Genomic DNA, 24,028 nt, shown 5'->3' with positions numbered 1-24,028 from the left:
ATCGATTAGAGATAAACAAATTGCAATCATGATAGTATTCTATTTTCTACGAAACCTCGGTTACACTAAATGATTGTTGTCCTCGTGTAGAATTTCGTCTAGTCGCGTTTTTATTATATCGCAATTTGTTCAATTTCATTGGAAGCAGTCAAACTGCAATCGCTTTTCGTTTTTAATTGGTTTTTCCTTTTGATTGTTTTCGTAGCAAAACCTTTGCTATAAAAAGAAACGCTATTTATAAAAATCTCAGTTGAAATTATGTACAGTTGAACGATACCATATGTGCATACAGTTTTTACTGTTGTATACACAACGATAAGAACAGAACAAGTAGAGAGAGACAGAAAGAGAAAGAGAGAGAACGAGAGAGAACGAGAGAGAGAGAGAGAGAGAGAGAGAGAGAGAGAGAGAGAGAGAGAGAGAGAGAGAGAGAGAGAGGAGTACTGCCGAACATTGGAGAAATGGCTTTTGTTAAATATTTAAAATAAAATATTTTCTGAAAGAAATGCAAATCCTGTAAAAAAACAGTATAATTAAGGATTAATGTTCAATAAAATCTATATTTATCTAAACACGGTTTTCTTTATCTTTTTCCTTTTACTTAATAAACATATAACGGTTTTGCTCGTTTAACAGGTTTCTGTTTTTTTTTCTGTTTCATCGATTAAAAGCACTTTGCTCGATTAACTTAAGCTGAAGAAATCGCTTCAGCAACTTCAATAAACTAACACCGAATATCGCCTTATTGTGGTTCTCTTATAGAATGCTGGTCCTCTTAAATAAAATTAGTTGCGGCACTTGTTCGAAGTTAGCACGTTCATTTCTTTTTATTCAGAATATTCTTGTTTTTCAGTCTATCACTCGAGCGCCTTGACTTGCGCCATAACTTTACCCTCCCATAATGGTAAGATCTCAGAGTCGTCAGTTATTTCTTCTTGAATAACCTTTGTGTCCAAGTCCTCGCACTCCGTTTTAAAGAAATATCTACAAAATAAATTCAAGTATTAATTTTGTTAACGTTCTAAATATTTTTAGTACTATATTAGTCACACACTTACCGATAGCTGCCTTTCTTCGGAAGATATTCTTTAAATTGTTTTAAAGTGACATTATGACCGGGGATTTTAGTCCTATAAGGAAATTGTTCGTCACAGAAACTGAACACAACGGTGGTAAAATCTCCAATATCTTGCTTCGTCTTCTTTAACGTTGATTGGTTTGATTGGACATAAGATTGACTTTGCATTGTAGGCTCGTACGACGACTGTTTAGAAATATTAGAATGGCGTTGTTTACAACTCGAACGTGCCCTATCTTCCTCTATTAATCTTCTTCTCGCTTCTTCTAATTGGGTTGCCTATTCGTAAACAGAATATATTTTTAGCGTTCCCATAAATACACTTTAATATCAATCATTCTTGTTTTACGTAGCCATAATATTTAAAACAAAAGCAATTTTGTCAAGCTATTCACTCGGTTGTTTATCTGCTCGGCCCACTGAGCGAACGATTAATAGGAGCGGATATATGCGGATTATCCATTCGCCCGCTTAAGGGGTTAAAAGTATAATGATTTATTTATTACACCGACCATATTCGAAGAACGTTTCGATATTAAGTGCTCGAATAATGAATGTTCAACTGTAATATAACATTGAATAAAAAATATTTACTGTATGAGGTTGCGGTAAAGGCGGCATTCCTGGATCTGCAACAAAAGGTTGAGCAGGAACGCCCCATGTTTCCCTGTTTGTCCTTTCCAAAGAGCCACTGCGGGAACCATACTTTTTCCCATGGCGGCTATGCTTGACATCCGCTTTTTTGTCAGTTTCTTTAAGCCACGATAACAGACGGATATCTTTGCTAATTGTTAACGGTGGCGCGTCGCTGGCCACACTAACGCCACTGTCAGTTAATTCCGTCATAGACTTCTTTGTGGCTGATCTTCTGGTCATGTCTGACCTTCGGAATCTTTGATCATGACCTGTAAAAATGTGTAATTTATTAACAGCATATATAAATAATATAACGCATTTTGTCTCGCATCGTCTCTGAGGCATACCTTGAAGATACAGGTCTTGTTTATGGAGGGAATCGGCGTAATCAGATGGCACGGATTTAGATTTAGGCAAGTGAGAACCTAGTGAACTCATGGAGCCAGCTCCGACAAGATCGCTGCCTTCTTGAAAATCATGGATATTACCGCTATCCGCTGAAAACGTAGAGAACACATCCTTCTCTTTTCTCTGTTTGTACGGCCGTGAATAATTGTGCGTAGAACGTCTTCTTTCAGGAGAGTGCAGTCTTGGTGACGAGAGTCCAGGTGATCGAGAAGGCGTCAAATCCGACCAAACTCGTGATACGTGTTGGTCTAAGATTGCTTGATCGTTATCCTCTTCTATCATTACTTTCTCCCTCAACGCGTCAGCCAAGGCTTTCGGTGCACCGCTGGTCATCTCCAACGGTACATCCTTGTTAATCGCGTCGCCCTCTTGCAAATGCCTTTCAAGCTTTTCCTGAGATTCTCGTTCGCGTTTAACGTTCTCTAGCTTCCCGATAAGCACTTGAGCAAATTCTTCCGGTTTCAGAGGATGCATTAGATCACGCGGTACCCGTTGCGTTCGAGGGATGATAGTATGATGCGCCAGCGGATCACGATTCAAACTAGCTGAATCTTTCATTGCTCTACACTGTCTTATATACTGTTTTTTACTTCGTTGTTTATTCATTGGCGCACCATCACTGTAAACAAGAAGTACACCGTAACAGAATGTGTTAGAATTTACTTAAGTTAGAAAATGTATAACAATTACAAACTGGTGAAGCATATATAAATCCGTTCAAAAATCTGAGAACATTTACTCTGTCATTTTGTCAAAATCGGTTTTCTTTATTTAGCAACAAATGTATAATCGATCGATCAAATATGTTCTCTCATACAACAAAAGCAATGTACATACATGACATTCGATGGAATTCATTAGTGAAGTGTTCTGATATTTTTGGACAAGAGTATATTTATATTTTTATCTTTATTCTCATTCCAAGATAACATATTCACATTCAAGCATTGCACTGTTACTTTTATTAATTCACTGCATAAAAAGAAGTTGAAAAATTCTGTACACAAGGAACGTTCTTAGTAAAATTTAATGCATCAAAGTATTAAATTATTACTTTTAATAAAGTGAGAACTAGGAGTGTCACACGTACGAGAACTATACATATATATATATATATGTACATAAAAAAATGTAAATTGAATACAAAAAGAATATTAAACAGAATACAAATGGCAGTATTATTTGTCAAATTCCTGCAAATAATTGAAGAAATTATTTGTGTTAACATACTATGATATAATAAATAAAATAAAAGGAAAACTTACACTGATGAATCGGTGAGTGACATATTGTCTGATTCAGTTCGTGCATCACTGCTCAAGCTTTGAAGTTCTGAATCCTGTCTGGATACTGGGTTGTATGAGGAATATTGTGCGTGCAGTCTGGGTGCGAGCATATGATATGGACTAGTTCCATGTTGCAAATAAATGCTACGAGCGGCACGCAAAACATCAAACCAAAAGGAAGAAAACAAACAAAAGATTGGAAAATGTTCTGATAAAAATGTCACAAACTTTAAACGTAAGAAAAAAATTAAAACACTCATGTAATATATTATGATTCTTTGTAATGTGATATTTGGTCAATTCAGTGAACTTCAAAAACATTATACACTACAAAACATTGCAGAAAATTCACACAAGCTTAAGAAAAAAAAAAAGCAGCTGAATAAAGCGTTTAATGCAAATCTAACTTTAAGCATACTAAGTAATGAATCTTCTAAATAAAAACTATGTAGTTATATAAGAAGATATGTATATATTACCCAGCATACGCTTCTGGCTTTGGTCGAAGATCCATCGCTCTAGTTTGTTGAGTAGCCATAAGCATATCTTTGGTCAATCTCAGTTCACCCCTCAATTCCCCAGGCGTTTCACTAGCCGAATGCGAGCTATGTACGGAACTAACAAATTCACTGTCCTCGTGGACAGTGGGCAATAAGCTTGGCCCGCAAGAGACAGACATCTCTCGACTTGATCCTGAACTAGGACATCCACCAGAATCTGGGTTTTGGCAGGACTGAACGTATTGAAGATACATATCGGAACGAAGAAAGTTTGGATATGTTGTCTCATTAATGAGACGTTCAACCTCTAACTGTACAGCATCGAAAACTTTCTCGTCTGCTCGTCCTTCTTTAACGCGACGATTAGCCTCTTTTCGTACATCTTCCGGTATGGCTAACTGCGACTTGAGGAAGAACTTTTTGTGGATGAGGTTAACCAATTGATGTATCCTTTCAGGATCATCTTGCTCCTTGAGACCCTCGCAGGCGAACCAGAAATTAAGAGGATTTGCATGCGGTCTGCCTTCTTGGTCCAGGTATTTCCTGAACAATTCCATGCCCACTGGATCCTGCAGCAAGGAATGCAGGTTCCTTGCCCACCGCAAACAAGCTGGTGGCGAATCGCTTTCCATTGTTGTCGTACTGCAGCAACCTTCCGGTTCAAATCCCAAAGGTGCTGAAGCATCGCAACCTGAAGCTGTTGGAGTTGCAAGAGAAGAACGCCTAGGGGTCAGAGTAGGACTCTGTGGACGGAACCTGCTGACGTAGTTTCCTGTTTCCTCTCCTGCGATCAAAATTTATGCAAATTGTTAACAATTGTTTATATCTGTAACCTATAAAATATCATATAATGATGTATTTTATCTTTTTCAATAGAACTAATTAAAAAATATAAGATAACTTTATTGACTTTTGGGATAATGTTTGTTTGCAATGGTGCAATACTAATTTGATAGTATGCAAATGATTATGTAAGTATTATACGTCATTTCTTACCAGGCACAGGTGGCCGTGGAGAGTTTTCATTGAAGCAACGTGCTTCGTTCTGTCGAGATCCACTCATCCTATCTATTATGGCCTTCACGTATTATTTTACGCTCTATATTTAATTTAGGCCCACGATGCCTCTTAGTAGACATGGTTAATCCAAACCTAAGACACACACACACAAAAGTAATAATTTTTTTACTCCAAACTACCATAGAACTAAATACTTTGTTCTAATCATGGTTAATAAAGTCAATACTTTCATAATTGTATATTTTCAAGGTGTGAAATATCCATAACACTTGGTTATAAAAAAAATGGAATGGAGAATCTTTACAAGAATTTTGAATAAATGTTGCATCTTAAAACCTAATGATTCTAGACTTGAAATACCTTATAATTGTACAATTTTATATTAGGGAATATATTAGGGAAAGTTTTAAAGCAAATTTAGTAAATTGTGATGTAATGCAAAAATGTAAATATTCTACAATTTTTGCTTTTTAATCTCAGATTTTTAATTTACATGTAACATATTGTGTACTTGGGTGTACAGTAATATATATATATATATATAAGGGGAATGTATTCTGAATTCAGAATACTCAAACAAAAGCCTCAAGCCCTAGGGATGCTGGATCGATCGAGCCCTGTGGTGAGTCATATACCAATTAAGCACCTAAGGATGGTTTTCCTATCCCGAAGAACTCCAAGGGCGGAGCCTGACAGAAAAACTGTAGGGTAGCTCCTGGCAGTCTGCGCATTGAAAGATGCCTCTCTATATATCCCTATTGGTCCGCGCAGAACATTTGTGTGGTATTGATCGGCAAAAATTATAACGCAATCCATTGAACTCTACAGTTAACTCCAAATATGGCTCCGTTTCCAAACAGTGGATCAGAATTTTATTTTGACAGGATGGATGGATAGATATTAATAGATGTACAGGGTAAGGGTATCCTACACAAAGGAAAACCTATTATATCCCTAAAGTAAGGCCTTTTGTTATGATGAACTATAGAAATATGATTTCATAAGGCCCCCTTGCTAGAACCACTTCCACGTTATATCCACGTATATGGAAAGAAGAGAATATGTTCTAAAAAAGTGATTTAAATATACATTTAGCATGTAACGTGAAAGTTTTGTACTATATACAATACAAAACAACCAATAGTCTAATCATTATTTATCTTTGTAATATTTGTATGCAACTTTTTTCAACACTTAGTAATAGCAATTTCATATCAATTATTTCGAAGTTTGGAATCTATATCTAACTTCTAACAACAAATGAAACAAATGTATTCTTACACTTTACACCACTAAAGTATAAATAAGCGCTTCTCTGCTATAATTTTTGGTGCCACATAAATGAAATGCAAGCAGGAAAATTATGCGTAAAACAAAAAATGCAATATATGCAATGCAGAGGTGTCTGTAATATGAGTAAATAGATTTATGATATATAAAAGCTCGGCACAACCATAGAAACCTGATCTCTACCTGAGCAGAGGGAAAATATGAAATGAAAAGCTGTCATAATGAATCATCTCACTTCGGTGAACGGTATACCTGTGTTAAGGGATGAAAAGGAGTGTACATACCATTTTGCTGATGCTTTTTGTAAACGTGACCTTGAAATTTGTGTAGCCTGGGTAAAATCTATTATGATCAGGAGAATTTTACCGACCTCGACCACAAGTGCCTTCTAACTTCTTTTGTTATAGAAACAGAATTGAACATACGATACCACTGTCGACGCGTCTCTAGGCAAACTGAGCTAAGGCTGCGTCCTGACCAGGACTGACGCCATAGTCAGGAAGGGTGGAGTAGGGATACAATGTCTGATCTTGTCAGATTGTGAAGCGCCCAGTTCTGATATTTTTGTTCCGACAAGAGGTATACCTTAATACTTTTCAAAGTTACTCTGATAAAAGAGTAGCACTGACACTAACAAGTTAATATGTTTCTAATTAAAAAGATCAAGTTATTTTAAATAATTTATTTAACTAAAAAGAATTAGAATCTTTCATACACAGAAAAAATTTTAGGTCATGCACAAACCTATCTATTTTTTATAAAATAATTATAAGAAACTAATGTAGCATTCTGCAGTAATGCTGATGTCTTTTTAACTTAAGCATAACTTAAACAAGTTATGAAAAACGCTTTATAATATTCAGTATAGTTAAAAATTACTATTAAATTTTTCGAGACATTGCAATCTAATGTAACAATAGAAAAAAAGGTAAGGTACACAGTTCCAACCACCTGTAACTAAAGATACAGTTTCGCTAAGGAAAACCGCCAGAAGCTTATTTACAATTTTCGTTCCCTTAGTGCACACAGATGGCACTAAATATAATTTATCACAATTCGTACGCCATTTAAGTATAGTATATTCGTTAGGCATTTAAAGTATATAAAGCGTGCGTCTGCTTGTGTGTACACGTGTGTCAGACGCGCGCGTACGCGTGTATCAACATACCAAATTTTATGAAATACGAGACAAAATGTTTTTCTTAGTTTAAATGACATAATTAATTATTGAAAACATAAAACTTGCGTTAAAATTGTAATTACGCGACTTTGAAAGTGCTAAATTGGAAGTGAGACTTCATTGTCAATGTAAGGGAGTCTATGAGGTGAACTTGAAATTATACGACCTTTTAAAGCGAACTACTTCTCCGTTAATCATTACACGAATATCTGAAATATGTATTCAAGGGTGATTCACCATTCAATAAGGGATACTTGGTTGGAGTCTTCAATTTTAATAATGTTCGAAGTGTGAGAATAATCATTTCAGCCTGTGCCTTATTATACTTCTCTAATATCTTCTTCATCTTTTACCCGCTTAATGACGTCCGACGTTATAATTATTCGAAGTACAGCACCGTAAGATATAATTATATGTCGAAAGAAACGCGTCGCGCGTGTTCATGAAGAACTATTAGGGCTGTTGCCCGTAATACCGAAGATTTTTATGTGCGGTCAAAAGGTTCGTTCAATTCCAATTTCAAATAAAAGCTAAATTGTTTCATGTGATCCTGATCAATATATTTCACGCGTATCTTCTCTTCAATTTTTCAATACCATTCAAGCACCGAGACCATTGTTTCACCGTATGAATAGATTTGAGGACTTTACCACTTAAAATACATGGAAGCATTCATTTTTCTCCCTTTTCATTATCTTTTAATGATCAAACTTGTACTAATGTTTAATTATGCGCTATTGTTCCAATTGTACAATGTGATCACAATATCGAAAGTACTTTTATATAATTACGAAAAGTAAATATTTATTTTATTATTTTTTGTTAAATAAAATGAAATGAAAATGATTTAACTATATTAATATTGAAATAAATCTATAAAGTAATTATTTAAAAAAAAAATGATATTTAGTTAAAGCTCGCAATTTCATTTTATATACGATCGAATCGAATTCCACACGGGTGAAAGTCGCGGCTAACCCCAGAGAATGTAGAAAAGCCATCTGGACATGGGAGGAACAAGATTCATCTCCGAGTGACACGCTATATGCTCTTTTCGCTTGGTCGGTAAATACTAGGATCGGCGTTACCCCGCATACCAAACTGTTTGATATCGACGAGCAAAATGTTACGGATTTATAGAAGGATATATTTGAAGATATTGAAATTTTCTCGAGCGTACAAAAATGTATCAACCGTGTGGAATTTAAATCCTGTTTCGCACTCGCATTGCTTTTTATTCGTCCGAAAACATTTCTCGGTTTTCTTACGAATACTGAAATATTGGAATTTATAGTGCCACGATTTCTGCAACGGTATTTCAATGATCTTGTTCAACGCGCTTCATATTTTATTCTTCTGTGCGAGTTTAATATAAATTTTGAACACATTGTTACTTAAAAAAAGTTACATATTACCGAAAAATAATATGTGCGCTGTTTTCATTCATTCGTCTGCCAACAGTATTAAATATCGATTGAGATATATTGCAAATATTGCCACTATAAATGATGATTAATTTTATTTATAAAACTTACTACGTCGGTATTCAATTTACAAATACGGTACCGTACAATGATAAATAAAATATTCCAGCAAATTTCCATATTACTACCAATTATCAATTTCTCAAGCTATCGATAATCAAAATTAAACACGCGCATATCGAATCCGAATACATCGCATTGCACAGCCTTTTATGCAGTTTACCGTGGCGTGCATACGCCTCAAACTTTTATCCAACTTCTACATACCGAGTGTACCAAACAACCCTATCTTTACTCAAATCAGGTTCGTGAATATTACATCACATTTACATGCAAAACCTCATATTAGAAATTGCGTAAAGAAACAATACAATTTCATAATCATATATGTTTAAAAAATACAAACTGTTGTTATGTCTATATAGCTACCAAATATTCACCACAAATGGACTTATATGGAGACGGTACCTATGTACAAATCGAAAAAAAGAAAACAATCTGCATAGCGGACATGTTTCAAAGCTAATGTTATTTCTCGTTCGCGGCGAAAAAGAGATCGAAGAAATGACAAATATTTCGAAGTCACCGGTTGGATGACGAGGCGAGGGAAGGGCCCTAGCTCTCAAAGAGCGTGGTTCGCCGAGCGAGGCGTTCCGAAAACCTGTAATTACGGACCCGACGTACATCAAGCGGTGCCGCCAGCCGCCAGCCACCAGCCGGCGAGGTCTGTGTCTTCCATCTCCCTTTTTGCCTTTTTCTCTCCATCATCGCCTTCCTCGTCTTCGCTCTGCCTTTACCTGTACCCTCCCGTTCTGTGCCTCTTTCTGTCCACTTTGAGCGGCCTCCCGCTTCGACTCCGACAGCGGTCCACCTTATTTGACCCTTCTCCCTGTACGCGTCCAAAGGGCTCTCCGATTCCTCTTTTATTTTACCCTCTTACTTTACTTACTCACTCTCGGTTTCTTCTGCTTCTCCACCGTTTTCTTTCTTCGTCTCTTTCTTTTTATCCGCCTGTTCTTCTTCTTCTTCTCCCTACTCTTTTTCACGTCTTGGATTGCTGCGTCGGCAATCGCGGCTCGCTACTTGGAATTGTCCGAAAAACAGTGTATATACAACAGAAGGGAAGAACGCAAGACAGAAAAAGCGATGAGAGACATTTCTCGCTTCTTTGTTTCATTTTCCTCTCCTTTCCTTCTTCTCGTCTTCTTGTCTCGTCACCTTTCGTTTCGGTGTAACGTTCGTGCCGCTGAAATTCATCGGTTTTTCTCTGCGCCCCATTGTATCATATTCCGCAAACTTCCCATGCTCTGTCGGTAACGTTGGTAGTCATCGATGCGACAGAGGCAAACAGTGCACGTATACGTAACATGCATCTGGATCGTTTCTTGAATAAATCCGATGCATTTGTATAGTTCGAAGAAGCGTTTCGGAAGGATATTAATACAGTTTGATAAGGTACCAGCGAATTGAAATGAATCGTCGAAAATCAGAAGCGCAAAGAAATCTCAGTACGGCACTGGGCAATCCGAAGCTCCTCAAACGAGAAAAGCATACACGGCGCCCATTCAGCTAACCCTTTCAGGCTCCCTCTCTTCCCTCCCGCTACCTGTAAGTTTTCTACCAACCCACCCAGTCATCCTCCTCATGCGTCACCTTCTTCTTCCTTCTTCCACCTTCAGGTCTAGCCTGTACTTCGACCTCGGGTAAAATCTCTTTTACGCGCCCAACCGAGGAACTCTGTCTGAGACGACTCTATGCTTTTCTTACGACCACCATTTAAATTTCCACATGGCTTTACTGAGTATAATTCGAATTTTTTATCTTCCTCGACTTTTTCGTTCACCCTTCTTTCTTTCCACACAGATAGTTACGAGACTTTCGTCTATACAACCACGGAGAGATTTCGGAGGAACCTCCCTTTACCCAAGTTTGGGTAAAATTTTAGAAGTATCGGGAAGTCGGATACGAAGAATCAAAGTGGATCGAATACGTATCGGAAAAGCTTCGTGCATTTTCTCTGCCTGTGGGAGTACGATATAGTTATTACAATATAAAGTCTGCCTCAAAAACAGTTCCTAACGGCAAACAATTGCTACGAGAACTGGAGGAACAAAGGGAAGAATGTATCTCATTATTTTTACTTTTTACAATTACTAACACAGAATTTTTGTTACAGATAGATAACAAGTGACGTAGAGTATGTCGAGCGAAGTGCCTACGTTACCACTCTAGACTGTCGCGTTGATTCGTTAACTTTTTGCCTCGCGAGTTAAGGGAAACCAGAAATTAATTTGGGAGCTCGTCATTACGGCTAAATAAAACTTCCGTTAGAAGTACTGACGTATTTCATAAACCGTGTATGTGTCCCGAGCGAGATCAAGAATCAATTACCTTCAAAGGTAGGACCACAGGAAAGAATTTTCACATTTTATACTCGTTTGCGATCCTTTTTTCGCTGAGAATATTTCATTCTTTTTGGAGTTAAACCATTTTCACTTTCGGAATAATTAAAATAACTGTGTGCAAAACTACCAAATTGGTACAACTTCAAATTACCTTCAACTGAGAGAATTAAGCTCAGCAGGGACGATATACTATTCTCAAGTAACGTTATCCATTTATAATCTAATAGGTTTGTACGTACCGCATGGAAATCGAAGGTTAATAGGATCGGTACGTTAGGGCTGCTCACTAATCAACATCCAGTAAAGGAGTGCGCTTTCCTTATCAACAGTGTTCGTGTGATTCCTGACAATGACGCGAAAGGGAGCATTGATCAGCCCCATCTCGTCTCGGGGCACGTTTTACTCCCTTTAAAGCCAGGGTCAGAAAGGAAAACCGTAAGCCACGCTTAAATCATTCAGCGCACCGAGAGAGAACCCGTAGCGTATGTTACAATACTGCCTGCTGGCTTTTCAAAGGTACCGGGAAGTCTATCTGGGTATCGGATGTCCATCGCCGCGATTATGGATTATCAATTAAATAATAAAGACCATGTTATCGGGTCGAAACGGAAATGATCCCGATCAGAGGCCATAAACACGGCTTCTAAAGTCTTTTGAAGTACCGACAAGGATTTGTTGGTGAAAAGACCGAGCGGAAACGGTCAAAGGCGTGTCACCGTTATCGCCAGATGACTTTATGTAGTGGTATTATGCCTCGCGAGCTGCGAATCTTTCAAAGAAACTTCTAAGGGACCGCTCTGGCCGGCAGCTACATCGCCGCCGGTCGTCGACCGTCACGACCGCCGCGACCGGTCGACCGCTGGCTCTCGACCATCGACTTAGGGGAATGTTCACTGACGTGTCAAGATTCTTCGTCGCCCCGCCTTTCTCTTCTCAATTCCGATTGACCTTCATTCGAGTCCCCCACCCTACCCTCCCAATCAAATATATGCTTTAGATTATTCCGACCAGACGCGCGGATTATTCCGCATCGGCAGATTTCACATTGTAGTTAAAAAAATACACGCGTCCATAGTCTAGCGGCGCCGAATCGTTCTATCGCGGATTCAAGTTAACGCGCTAAATTCCACAAGCTATTCTGAGGGTTAACAAATGTTGTTGTAAGAAGATTGTTTTCATGTAAATTGGTAGAACACGCTAGAGTTATATTAACAACTGCAATTGTGGTTGAAAATTCTGGTTGCGTATACTTAATCAAGAAAGTAAGACAATATAAAATCTTGGAGTACATTGAATTTGAAGAATGAGAAAAATGTAGGCGTTGCTTGTTTAATGACTCTCTGTGATGTGTTTCCGAATGGTGTAAAACTTGAATGAGTAAATACAAATAGAGCGCGCGTTTATAGTGCCGCTTGGCGCCTTTTTATTGCCAACTGTACGAAGGTGATCTAAAGTAAATACCTTGCATTCGTAGCGACACATTTATATATTTTCTTCATCGGATCCTCTTCGCGTTCACTTTCTACCTTATACATTTCACATGCCTCCGCAGCAACCACTTGTTCGTATCATTTCAAAAGTTCAAACGTCGCTTGTAAACAACTCTTCCGTGAAACTAAATTGCTCATAATTATACGTTAAATCTAATAATATCTTAATGGACTGTTCGTGCATACATCACATTTAAACTTATCGGGCTTCAATTTCGCACGTTTAAAAGTTTCATTTTAGATGCGAATGACACCTCTTATGGAAAGATGCAGCGAATAAAATCACAATTGCAGTTCACACGCGAAAGATGTGCAGCAATCGAATAGGAACTATGCTTGTCAAGTGATTACATCTTGCGCAGGAGGTTTTAGGAACAAGATCTTCCGGACAAAGATGTTCGATTTTTGGAGCACTCATATGTTTGATAGTTCGCCACGATGTGTTTCCGCATTTATCTCCATTCTGCTTATAGCTGTTCATTTCACGGAGTAAATTGTACAACGAGTCATGACAACAATTTGCCATTGCTGCAATTAAAGAAAATCCCTTGCAATTATTCCTTCGACCGATGTTTTATCCGATCCCATAACATGAAACTATATTCACAAATATCTCTAGTCAGAACGTTGGTTCCAGGTTAGAAACCGTTACCTTTAAGTTTGTATTATTAAGGACAAGAGTTTACAAATGAGTCAATTTCAAGTCAATTTCGCACTTATTTGACAAAAAATCACTAAATCTCCACTGCAAGAAACGTTCACAAGAATCGTGCTTAAGTTCCCAAACATATTAATCTGCACGTATCGCATAAAACGTCGCCACATGTGACACTCGCGAAATATCGGGTTTATATTTTGGAGCGGATTCGTAAACTGTGTACACATTGACATGCAACCGATTTACATTTTGTCCTCTACGTACGCGTTACTAAATAAATATATCTCCGCTTGAAGAGAATAGTACAAGTCTCGCACGTGTCCATACTATTTCCGCAAACAATGGATCAAAGCCAACGTAATTGTTAAAATGATATTCGCTCTACTCCTGCGTATAACTGAAACGTAAAACTCGATCGAAAATTGTGCGAAGTTTCGTGGGCCTGGAAGACGTCAGCGAAAACACAAACGATCAAGCGTATCTACTGTTTGAAATCCGTGGATCGATGAAAAATTCCCCCGATCGGATGAAATCGCGTACCGCCTGATCGTCGGCATGAAACTTTATTCCGTGAAATCTTTTCGTTCGTACCGAATCAGCGAAACGAGCAGAAAAACAGGGGCTGAAGGAACGGCTCGGTTGAATGTGAATACTACAAAGGATGCCGAGGAAGACCTGTGCCCCATACAACGTACACGGTAAGACTGAAACTACACAGTGACCGTAGAGCCAAGGGAGAGCGAGCATTATCTCTCTCCCTCGGCCTTCCTACTCGCTCTTGTACCGTCCTTCTTCGTCTTCTTTTCTTCTTCTTCTTCTGCCACACCTCCCTTGCGGGCACAACTGCCCCCCTCCCTCTTCCTCTTTCTCGTGTAAAGTCTCCCTTCTCCTTGTCCCTCTCCAGCGACCGGGCCATGGTGGACGTAGGACAAAAAAAGTGGTAGGGTCCAGGTATAAGGGCAAATTCTAGGCTATATATATACCTATCCATACTTTAAAACTCGCACGGAAATGCCGGAATTTTCATAAATTTGAACAAGTGGTTAGCTTTAATGACGAGGCCCAAGTATTTCTAAATTGTTAGGTTCCTGTCGTGAAAAAGGTTCGCGCGAGATAAAGTTGTTTCCTTCGTGTTGTCGCGGTTTCTGTTACTATTGAGACATTATAGCGCACGAATTGAAAAGTTTCTAGAATTAGCCCACCGCTCTTAAATAGAATATAATTTACGACTCGCGGGAACGTTTCAAATTGAATTAAGTGTTTAGTCTTAAACACGTACAGAGTGTGTTTGGGAAAGCGTAAGGAAAATCGTTTATCGTCAACCCTTGTCTAATCCAGACGATCTCTTTAACTTCGTGTTCAATGAAATTCGATTGAAGTCGCTGCCAAACGACTATTTTCCTTCAAGTAAATTACAAGCGGACGCACTGATTTATCCTATCCGCTTAAACCACAAATTCGTCGTGGCGTTCTACACCCAATACCTAACGACAACCATTTTTCTATTTTCTCCTAACTCAGCGAAAGCCTTCTCTAACGACCTTAACGAAACATCTCACTCCCGTCCGTTTCCACCCTTTTGCTCCGTTTCAGAATTTCACGGGACAAACACGGTGAAACGTGCGTCTGCAATTAAACTATGTCTTATCGATAACAAAATCAGCTTCGCGGCTTTCTTATTTTCCTGCGAATAACTCAGCTTTGTACGTGCGTACGCGCGGTACACTCCAATTTACTTAAATTAGAAGCAATCGCGAAATTCAGTTTGCCCAAGAACGGGACGGTTAATGGAAATAAAATTATCGACGATAACCGTGGGGGGGGGTAAAAAAGGGCGAAGAATTGGCGAGGCGAGAGGAGGGGAAAGAGAAGAAAAAAGAAGAAAAAAACAAAATGGAAACAGAAGGAAAGCGGCGAGGAACGGTCTACCGAGTCGCTACGCACACAGAAAAAGGGAGAAAGAGAAAAAGAGAGGGAAACAGGTTACGAAAAGACCATTTGCGAGCAAAAGTGGGAAACTATATAGTAGTAACGCATTGGTACCGTGCTCGCACAAGACGAAGCAAAAGCGAGAGAGTGAGAGCAAAACGGTCGAACGGAAGGGAGATGGAGAGACACAGAGGACGGCGCACAGCGGTGGGGGAAAAAGAGGGAGAATTACGATGAGAGGGTATACGAGAAGGAGAATCTCCGTTTGATCTCGCCGCCGCACGCGATCCCACACACATGTACGCATGTTTCTGGCCTCTCAATATGGATTCGCATGAATGCACCAACACATCGCGCCGGTTAAAATCTCTCTTCTCTCTCACCTCGCTGGCACACGGTCCCTGGGTGCTTCGATCGACAGTGCACGGCCAGCCGGGGCACTCTGTTGCTCTTGGATGTGTATAATAAACACCGTGCGAGCCAACTCACCCGAGTCGCCTATAATTTCTCGCGAAAAATTATATGTTAATGCGCCCTTAATGGCGTCGTTCGTTAACGGGATCGTTGTACAAGCCTGAGGGATATGAACCGTGCCGAGCAGCGCAATTCGATTCGCTCGAGCATGTCGCGCAGGCACTGCCGCGAGTCGTCATTCAACGAACCTCGCGGTCATAGTTTCTTGTATTGCCCTCTCTTGTTTAAATATACGCTCGTATCAAACTCGTGGACGCGGACGCGTTTCCTTGGAAAAATCTTGGAGAATATCCTTAAAGTTGATATTACAATTTAATGCACGCGCTTACCGGTTTGCGGTATACTTAAGCACCAACCTCCCCCTTAAACGGTATATCATTCAATGACTGCACTCTCAACTGCAAACGGAAAGGCAATTTTTATTTCATTATAAAACATGCTAAATTGCTTTACCTTTTAAACTATCCTCGTTCCTTTACGCGAATAATTCCTTTTAATACCTTTGCCATAGTTACGCATTTATATTGAACGTTTCGAATTCTTTAAATACTCCGTATTAACCTACAAGCTTACCGATGCATTCCTCTACGGTTAGTGGTACATAAAATGTTAAACGTGTAAAATTCTACATCTATTCAAGATCGTAAGAAGACTTGCATCTACGACGCACGTATCGTATATATTATACAATTGTGATGGCTAGGCGGAGAAAAGGATAACGCTCTAAAAATATGGGACCAGTCCCGACGTCCCTGCATGTCCTTCTCTACAATTTTTCAGTTCGCGTGAGTATTTCTTTCCGTATGCCTAAAAAAGAAAAAAAAAAATAAAGTCCACCAGGAATGTTATTCTTTATCCGAAACCGTTACAGGACATTTAACGGTTAGAATAAGCAGCAGCACGTTTCGAGCACGGAACACATTGCTCCATCGTTCCACGCGTCACGTCCCTTCTGACCATCATCACGCGGCATCTGTTCCAGGAGTAATTACGGATGACACACGAAGGCAGAAGGTTAATCGAATCCGTGTGCGCAAAAAATCGTTTTATTTCACGGGAAAGGGGGAGGTTTCGATCGGAACGAACGGTTATGCAAAGCATTTTGCGTGCCGGTATATATCGCGGTAAGAGGATAGAAAGACGAATACGCGGGTCCGGGAGGCTTTCTTCCCGAAGGTAGTAATACTCATGACTGTTTGATCGGTCTCTTCGGACGGGGAAAAGAATTTCCCGTGGGTCCACGGTAGTGGAACAAAGTCCTCAAAGAATGAAGATCGCCCAGCTAAAAACGTGGCAAGAGAAGTGGCGCCTTTGACCCTCATTGTCTGCGCTCTTTGCCCGTCGCATGCACGGCCTAAAGGACTCTGTTTATCTTTTTCGCTTTCTTCTCTTCTCCCCTTCGTCTCATTCGCGACAATACATACATACTTCCCCTCTTCTCGCCCACCGCTCTGGCTGTACAAACGTAACTACGCTTCTCGGAACCCTGTCCCTTTTCCGTGGTCCGGGTTATCAATCTTCGATGTGATTCAATTTCCTCTGAGATCGATTTCGAACGTTACTGGATACGTTAAGTCCACCATCTTTTCGATCGACGCGTGATAATTGTGCCAGTTCGAGGTCTTAAAGTATTTAGAAAACGACAAGCAAAAATGATAATTATTTGGCCCTTTTTCACCCTGTTACACCATCATCGTGTCTCGCTGACACGTAAAAGCTCGCCCATCTATCAGATAAAATAAGCTTTAAATAGTCTCTTGCAAAAGGATAGGCAACAATTAGCAATTTACATATGCGCCCTCATTGTTTCTTTATTATTCGTCAGGGCCAGCCTGTGCTCTGGTTAGTCAATAATCGTGCCACGAACAGAGCAACGAAATCCCGAATAGCTGAATCGGACGTTCGTTCCTTACATAAAAGGCCTGTCTCGTTCACCGTTTATATCTCTGTACGTTGCACAATCGCATGTAGATATATTCTGTTTTAGTGTACTTGAGTCCTGATGCGACCGCATGCACCGGTGTATACGCGCCACCGATGATACATCCCACAGCCAGGTGTATAGTGGCATCTTGGTCGCACGAGATTGACACGTAAATTGGAATAAACGAACCAACGACACCAGGAGAAACTGAATGATAAAACGGTGGCGGTGGTGAAGGAATAAGAGCACGAGAAATACGAGGGATGGAGTAGAGTAGAGAGGTGGGGGAGTTACAAACAGTGAGAACAGTGCTACAGACAATAGAGACAATTATTACACACAGACGGAGGAGTTGATGGATCAAACGCGGTACCATTTCGGCGCCCCTTTATCTTCTTTCACTTATCTCTCCTTCTCTTTTCTCTTTTTCCCAACCACCACTCCTTTTACCGGCCGTTTTTCCCCTTTCTTCTTTTTCCTTCTTCGTTTTTTTTCCCTACCCCCGTTATCGTAACACGGTTCCCCTCTATTTCGCTTTTTTTTACCCCGTTCGACGTCGATACAGGCACGCGAGATACGATTCAACGCACATTAAACTACTCATTTTAGCCAAATTACCGGACGGAAAACACGGTCTTCCCGTATTATGAACCTATCATTTAATGAAATAACGTATCTCTTTCCGCGGATACCTGGAAGACACTTCCCGGGAACGGTTTTAATATGCAAAAAGTAGAGTAAACAGCGAATTTCAGGCACGCCGCGCGACTTTCAAAAGGATCGCGCGCGTTTTAACTATAGTCACGCGCATACATTGACTTTGTATGACTATCATTAAGGATGCCTCGTCTTTTAAGCGTCGAATTTTGTGCATTCTAATAATCGATAATTAGCGGGTAACCTCGTAACTAGGGGGAACGTTTTACACTTTGTGGACAACTGAATTGCAAATAAACGGTTTCGCACGGTATCCCGATTAACTCTATTAAATAGTATATACTTCCTCTCCCATTTGATAAAAATAATCTACGTTTCTCTACAAACATTCTTCAAGGGAAAAGTAATTATCGAGCAATTATGACAATGATAATAATAATAATAACAATAAATAATTGACAGCAAGTGGATAATGCATCTACTTAATTTCACACATGTCATCGTAGAGAGAGACCATCAAAATCAAAGCCAGATAATTTTCTTTCTTTCAGCTCTCCTCTCGCAAGAGCATGTGAACAAAGTACAGTGGAAACCAATTAAACCACTGATTATTCAAAAACGACCACCTTTCACGCGTCTCGTCCCTTTGTGCGAATTTCCCCGTCGATTACACTACCATTATAGACCGCCCTCAAAGACACCCCACAGAATGGAAAAGCGATACCGTAAAAGAATAGGATTACCCGCATGAATGGCATCCTGGGATCAAGTAGCGGACACGTCCCCAAGGATTACGATTCGAAGATTTAAAGAGTTATTTCAGGTCATAGGGTTAAGTGAACTACCCTGTACAAAAGGGAGCAACGCATGAGCCACCCTTGTGTTGTCACCGCGCATACAGGCTACGGGAATCCCCTAGCGTGAAACCGAAGATCGGAAGAGTAGGCGGTACCCGTTCGCGATCGTGCCGTTTGATACCACGTGCTCTGTGCGGTTAAAGCACAGGGGAAACTTCACGTCCTCTCATTTTGATATCAAAGAGCGCCCCTTTCCAAAGGATCTCTAAATCGATGTTCTTTGACTTTACAAAGCTTTCGCCGGTAACATTCTCCTCGTCACCGTGGGCACCTTCATCTTCTTCTGTTATTCTTAACTCTTATTTTTGTATACCTTGTCCCTTGCGTGCGCTGAAAGTGACTGATAAAAGCTTTCACTTTATCGTCGATAATTGCAGAAGAGGGAACGGTCGTTGTTCAAAGAAGCTTGTTAGATGCAATAAACGAAAGGTCAGGAAGAGACGGTCTTCTTTCGTACCGCGCTGCTACGGCTATAGTACCGGGCATTAACATTTATTCTTTTCGTTTCAGTGGAAGTTGTAATCGTATTAGCGACAGCGGTGCACGGTTATTTCATTTGTTCGATGGATACTTTAGTAACACGGAAGCGAGCGATACGTTAATCTTCTATACGCGTGTATGGTAACTCGCAAATGTGATGTGCGATTCGCGACTTGATAGCTTTCAACCTATTTTTCGCCCCAAGTTTTACTTGGGGATTTAACTATACTTTTCATAGTAACAGCGGTCATAACTAGGCTACGAATGATCATGTGTTTGTGAGAAGTTGCGGGGTTCAATAAACCCCTCGATCGCATACTACGGATTTCTTTCGAAATGGTTTTAAATCTCTTATTGCATGAACGCGAAAATATCCTTTGCAAGTTGACGTTAAAATGAGTTAAACGAATTTGGAGCCGCAATTATTAGCCGTGGTAATATAAAATGTAATCGAAGGAACAACGATGAATGCGAGAAACGAGGATAATACTGGTGTTGGTGAACGTAAAGTAGCACTGCATAACGACTATACCTGACATGATTATAAGTGTATACAAAGGTATCGGAGTCGAAGCTGGCATGGCATTAGAATTTAAAGATCCATATGCACCGTGAATCGTAAGTGGATGAATGCGATTCGCTGTTCTAATAGAAAGATACCGTTCGAAATGAGGTACGAGGTAACAATAAAACGTTATTTTTAGAAACACACGAATGCACCAGTAAAAAATTAACGATATTATGGACTTAAGTTACCACGTTACAACTTTGCCAGGATTTACTAATGAAATTAAGCAGAAGAACCAACAAAATCTCCACTTCAACTATTCCTAATACATCGATGAAAACAATAAAAAGTTATCACCGAGAAGAATTTCATTCCTGAGAACTAAAGGAATAAATTACTCGATAGCAACGTATCTCTCTCTCTCTCTCACTCTCTCTTCTTCCAACGGATCATTAAGAAAAGGAGGGAAAAAATGGAAAAAGAAGTCAGAATTATAGAAGCGAACCGTGGCGTTCCCCCGCGAGCAATAATGGGAACGTAACAGAACGGCCGGGTAAAAGAGGCGAGGGAAAGATGACAATATTAAGAAAGCTTAAAGAAACGTTCGCCGTAAAGGTTTATTGGCGTGAAGGAGTTGCAGAGCGTGTCTACATCAAAGGCGGCCGCTTCCGAACTCTCTATTCCCTTTCTACTTGAACCCTCGCCGTCAACTCGTCACCACCTCCACTTCTATCAACTACCACTGACGTCCATTCGCTCTGCCAAGGTTGTGCACGCAACCAGACCACTCACCCTCCCGTCCCCCGCCCCGCCGCCGCCGAATGTGTACCGTAGACACACTCACCACGTGCGAGTTCCTGCACCGGTGGTTATTAACATCCATTACCATCTCAAACGAGACGCATTGCGACGCACGATCGAGCCATCGTACCTGGCCCCGGGTCTGCCGGCCAAGAAACGGATATTATTTTTCAATTTCCCCCCTCCCACCCCCGGCTACGTTAATTGTCGAGTCCTTTGTCCCTGGTCTTCACCCACGTTCTTCTTGGGCTTATGTTAGGGGAGCCTACGGGGAGTTTCGGAACGATGGATGGTAACGTAAGTGGACGGTTGGTGAGAGGTGAATACGAAGGGGTTAGAAGACTTGCGATGAAATATTAAGAAATTAATTGTTTCGGTGCATGGAGAGTTTATGCATACTAAAGTTTACTAAAAATCAATAGGTGGTTGCTACCGTATGCTTCTTGCAAATTGAACTGGAGCAAGTAATTAATTAGATAATTAGGAGTTGAACTAAATTATTAAAATTGTGTGTGCGCGTGTGTGCGTGCGAATCCCAGCAAATTTCACGTGAAACAACATTTTAATCCCATTGCATGTTCAGGTTATACGATAGATAAATTATGATTAAGATAATTGCCTCTGATCGTGTAAAGAACGCTTAAATCGATTGAATCCGAAAACATTTTGGAATCAGAATCAATTTCATTGAATAGGATCACACATTCTATGAACGCGTTGTACATAATATAACGTTTCCTCATCAATTCGTTACCAAATATTTCATGAACTTTAACCAATGCAATTTTCCAGGGTGATTGAAACATTTATTTCCCGGGCATGCCAATATCTATTCAAAGGTACAACGCATGAAAATAATCTTTTAAAAGCAGAATTATTTAAACGATATATTCGTCTCGTGGTGCTTCATAAATCTACCCTAATAAAGCCTAAATGGAAGACGACTTTGTACAACTAATAAAACAAAAAAAGAAAAACAAGAAAATATTTAATTCAATCCGATTCCACCCAGCCCCCTTGCCCCCTCAAACCGAGCATCTTTCCAAACAATTTCCCAATGGTATCGCAAATCAACCAGGAAGTAATGGTGTCTTAATTATTCGCCGCATTTATTGGGAACTGTCGTCAATTACGGAAAGAAGCCAGGATAATGGGCGAAGGGGGCACGAAGGGCGGGATGGAGGGGATGGGGGAAGGGCTTACCTCGACTACCGCGGTTCTATCGGTTTTTACTGAATTATTTATAAAATCTCTGATTGATATTCACGATTATAAGGAGGGGCGCGGGCTCGCACACCCGTAAGCATATGTATATTGTTTTGATAAAGAGAGGAGGAGAGCGCGCGTGTAGCAGCGGATTCGCGTAGAGAGTGAGGCCGCGGAAACGAGAGGACCCGCGCGCACGGCCAGGTTTCAGGATGGAAAAGGAGTGATAGAGGAAAGAGAGGGAGAGAGAGAGAAGGAAACGGACGTGGAACCGGAACGATCGCGGAACGGATGCTCGAGGGAAAAAAAGGTAGGGCACGAAGCGAGGAACGAAACTCTGCGACTGATGGCAGCAGAAAAGCTGGTGGAACGACTCGAGAAGAAAACGCACGGCTGCGTTCGGTGGTGGGTACACGTCAAGAAAGAGAGCTCGATTCGTGAATACACGCGCCCCGAGACGCGTAAAGCTCTGGTGGCTAGAAGCAGAGTGAAAGAGAGCGGGTAAGGGAGGGTACAGGAGCGAGAAGGACAGACGGGGAGGGAAAAAGAGGGAGAAAGAGAGAGAGAGAGAGAGGGACGTGGAGTTGATCCTCGTGAAAGAAAAAGGCGGAGGAGGGAAAAAGGGACAGAAACAGGGGGCACAGAGACGAGGACGCGAAGGAGAGGCGTGTACGAAAGGAAGAGAACAGAGGGCAAATAAAGATCCGAGAAAGTACGGGACGAGAAAATGATCGGTGGAAATAAAACGGTGCCCCGGGGAGACGTAAATACCGCGGTGTATTTTGGAGCGGGTGATTCTCAGTGTTACGCACGAGGAAATCGCTCATGTTATTTCCTTCACTTTTTTCGCTTTTGTCTCTAGACGTTCTGTCTGTCGACGTTCGCGGCGACAGTCAAACATCGCGAGTTTTGATCTTCTGGTACACAACGCATGGCTTGAGCCGATACACGCGCGGTCCTGCGACAGGAATACAGAGGAAGAGAGGAAGGATAGGTGCGGAATGGAAGCGCGGACGAAAGAGAACTTTTCGGTTCGGATGAGGAAGAAAAGAGGCAGGAAAGAAGGGAAAAAGGAGGAGGCGAAGGAATATACAGAGCGAGCGAGAGAGAGAGAGAGAGAGAGTGAAGAGAGAGAGAGAGAGAGATAGCGAGAAGGGGGAAGGGAAAGAGAGGGAAAAAGAGCGAGCGAAAAAGAGAGAAAAGGAAAGAAGAAGCTGGAAAAAGAAAAGAAGAGAAAGCGAGCGTGCAAATGAGAAAGACAGGGACAGGGAGAGGGATTTTAAGAAAGGAATCGGTGCTCTCGAAAAAGAAAAGACGGCATTGGACTTACTCGGTATATCCGACGGCGCTTGTATTTGCTAATGCCGTGATGACGATGCGTCCCTCCGGCGAGACCGACGTTCCATGCTCGAAAATGTCAACTATCGACGAAAAAATGGTACGGGCTGAAACGCAGACACATCGTAGCTCTCTTTCTCGTCCTTACTTTCTCGCTCTCTCCTAGCGACGACGATGATTCGGCGTGAACTCTCGACACTTCGACACGACGCACACACGCACCACACTCGCGACGAATAATACACACCGCGCGGATCTATCGTAATAATAAAGACGGCTTGACACGCTGAAGGCATGCAAAGTGTTTCCCGGTCGCATCGAATAAACGGGGATCACGGTGAATACACAGGGGATCGGACCACTATACAGCTAGGCATTTCGCGGCTCGTCTCTCAGGCACATCTTGGTCGCCATCGAGA

General features: G+C 40.8%; 1 protein-coding gene across 5 annotated transcripts; it reads right to left on the bottom strand.

Moving 5' to 3' along the window:
- Positions 1-540: 540 nt before the first annotated feature.
- Axn (protein axin) lies at positions 541-24,028 on the bottom strand. 5 transcript variants are annotated; one of them, XM_076909452.1, is made up of 8 exons: positions 23,602-24,028; positions 4,905-5,060; positions 3,888-4,692; positions 3,388-3,552; positions 2,062-2,741; positions 1,673-1,983; positions 1,059-1,357; positions 541-984 (listed from the first exon to the last, which is right to left on the bottom strand). In XM_076909452.1, the coding sequence occupies exons 2-8, from the start codon at positions 4,969-4,971 to the stop codon at positions 858-860; spliced, it is 2,454 nt and encodes an 817-aa protein (XP_076765567.1). In that variant the 5' UTR covers positions 4,972-5,060; positions 23,602-24,028; the 3' UTR covers positions 541-857. The 5 variants fall into 5 exon arrangements, with proteins under 5 accessions (XP_076765567.1, XP_076765570.1, XP_076765569.1 ...); XM_076909455.1 differs by lacking the exon at positions 23,602-24,028 and adding an exon at positions 12,749-12,885; XM_076909454.1 differs by lacking the exon at positions 23,602-24,028 and adding an exon at positions 6,503-6,735.

The sequence above is a fragment of the Xylocopa sonorina genome, chromosome 1 (assembly GCF_050948175.1).
Source record: "Xylocopa sonorina isolate GNS202 chromosome 1, iyXylSono1_principal, whole genome shotgun sequence".
Taxonomy (NCBI): Eukaryota; Metazoa; Arthropoda; class Insecta; order Hymenoptera; family Apidae; genus Xylocopa; species Xylocopa sonorina.
This window is presented reverse-complemented; position numbering and strand designations above follow the sequence as displayed.

What these genes read in the sequence shown, in the direction of transcription:
- Axn (XM_076909452.1), bottom strand. Translation starts at nt 4,971, where the DNA reads ATGAGTGGATCTCGACAGAACGAAGCACGTTGCTTCAATGAAAACTCT. An exon ending in TCCACGGCCACCTGTGCCTG is followed by an intron (nt 4,693 to 4,904) that starts GTAAGAAATGAC and finishes TTTTGATCGCAG; the next exon opens with GAGAGGAAACAGGAAACTAC. An exon ending in ACAAGACCTGTATCTTCAAG is followed by an intron (nt 1,984 to 2,061) that starts GTATGCCTCAGA and finishes ACATTTTTACAG; the next exon opens with GTCATGATCAAAGATTCCGA.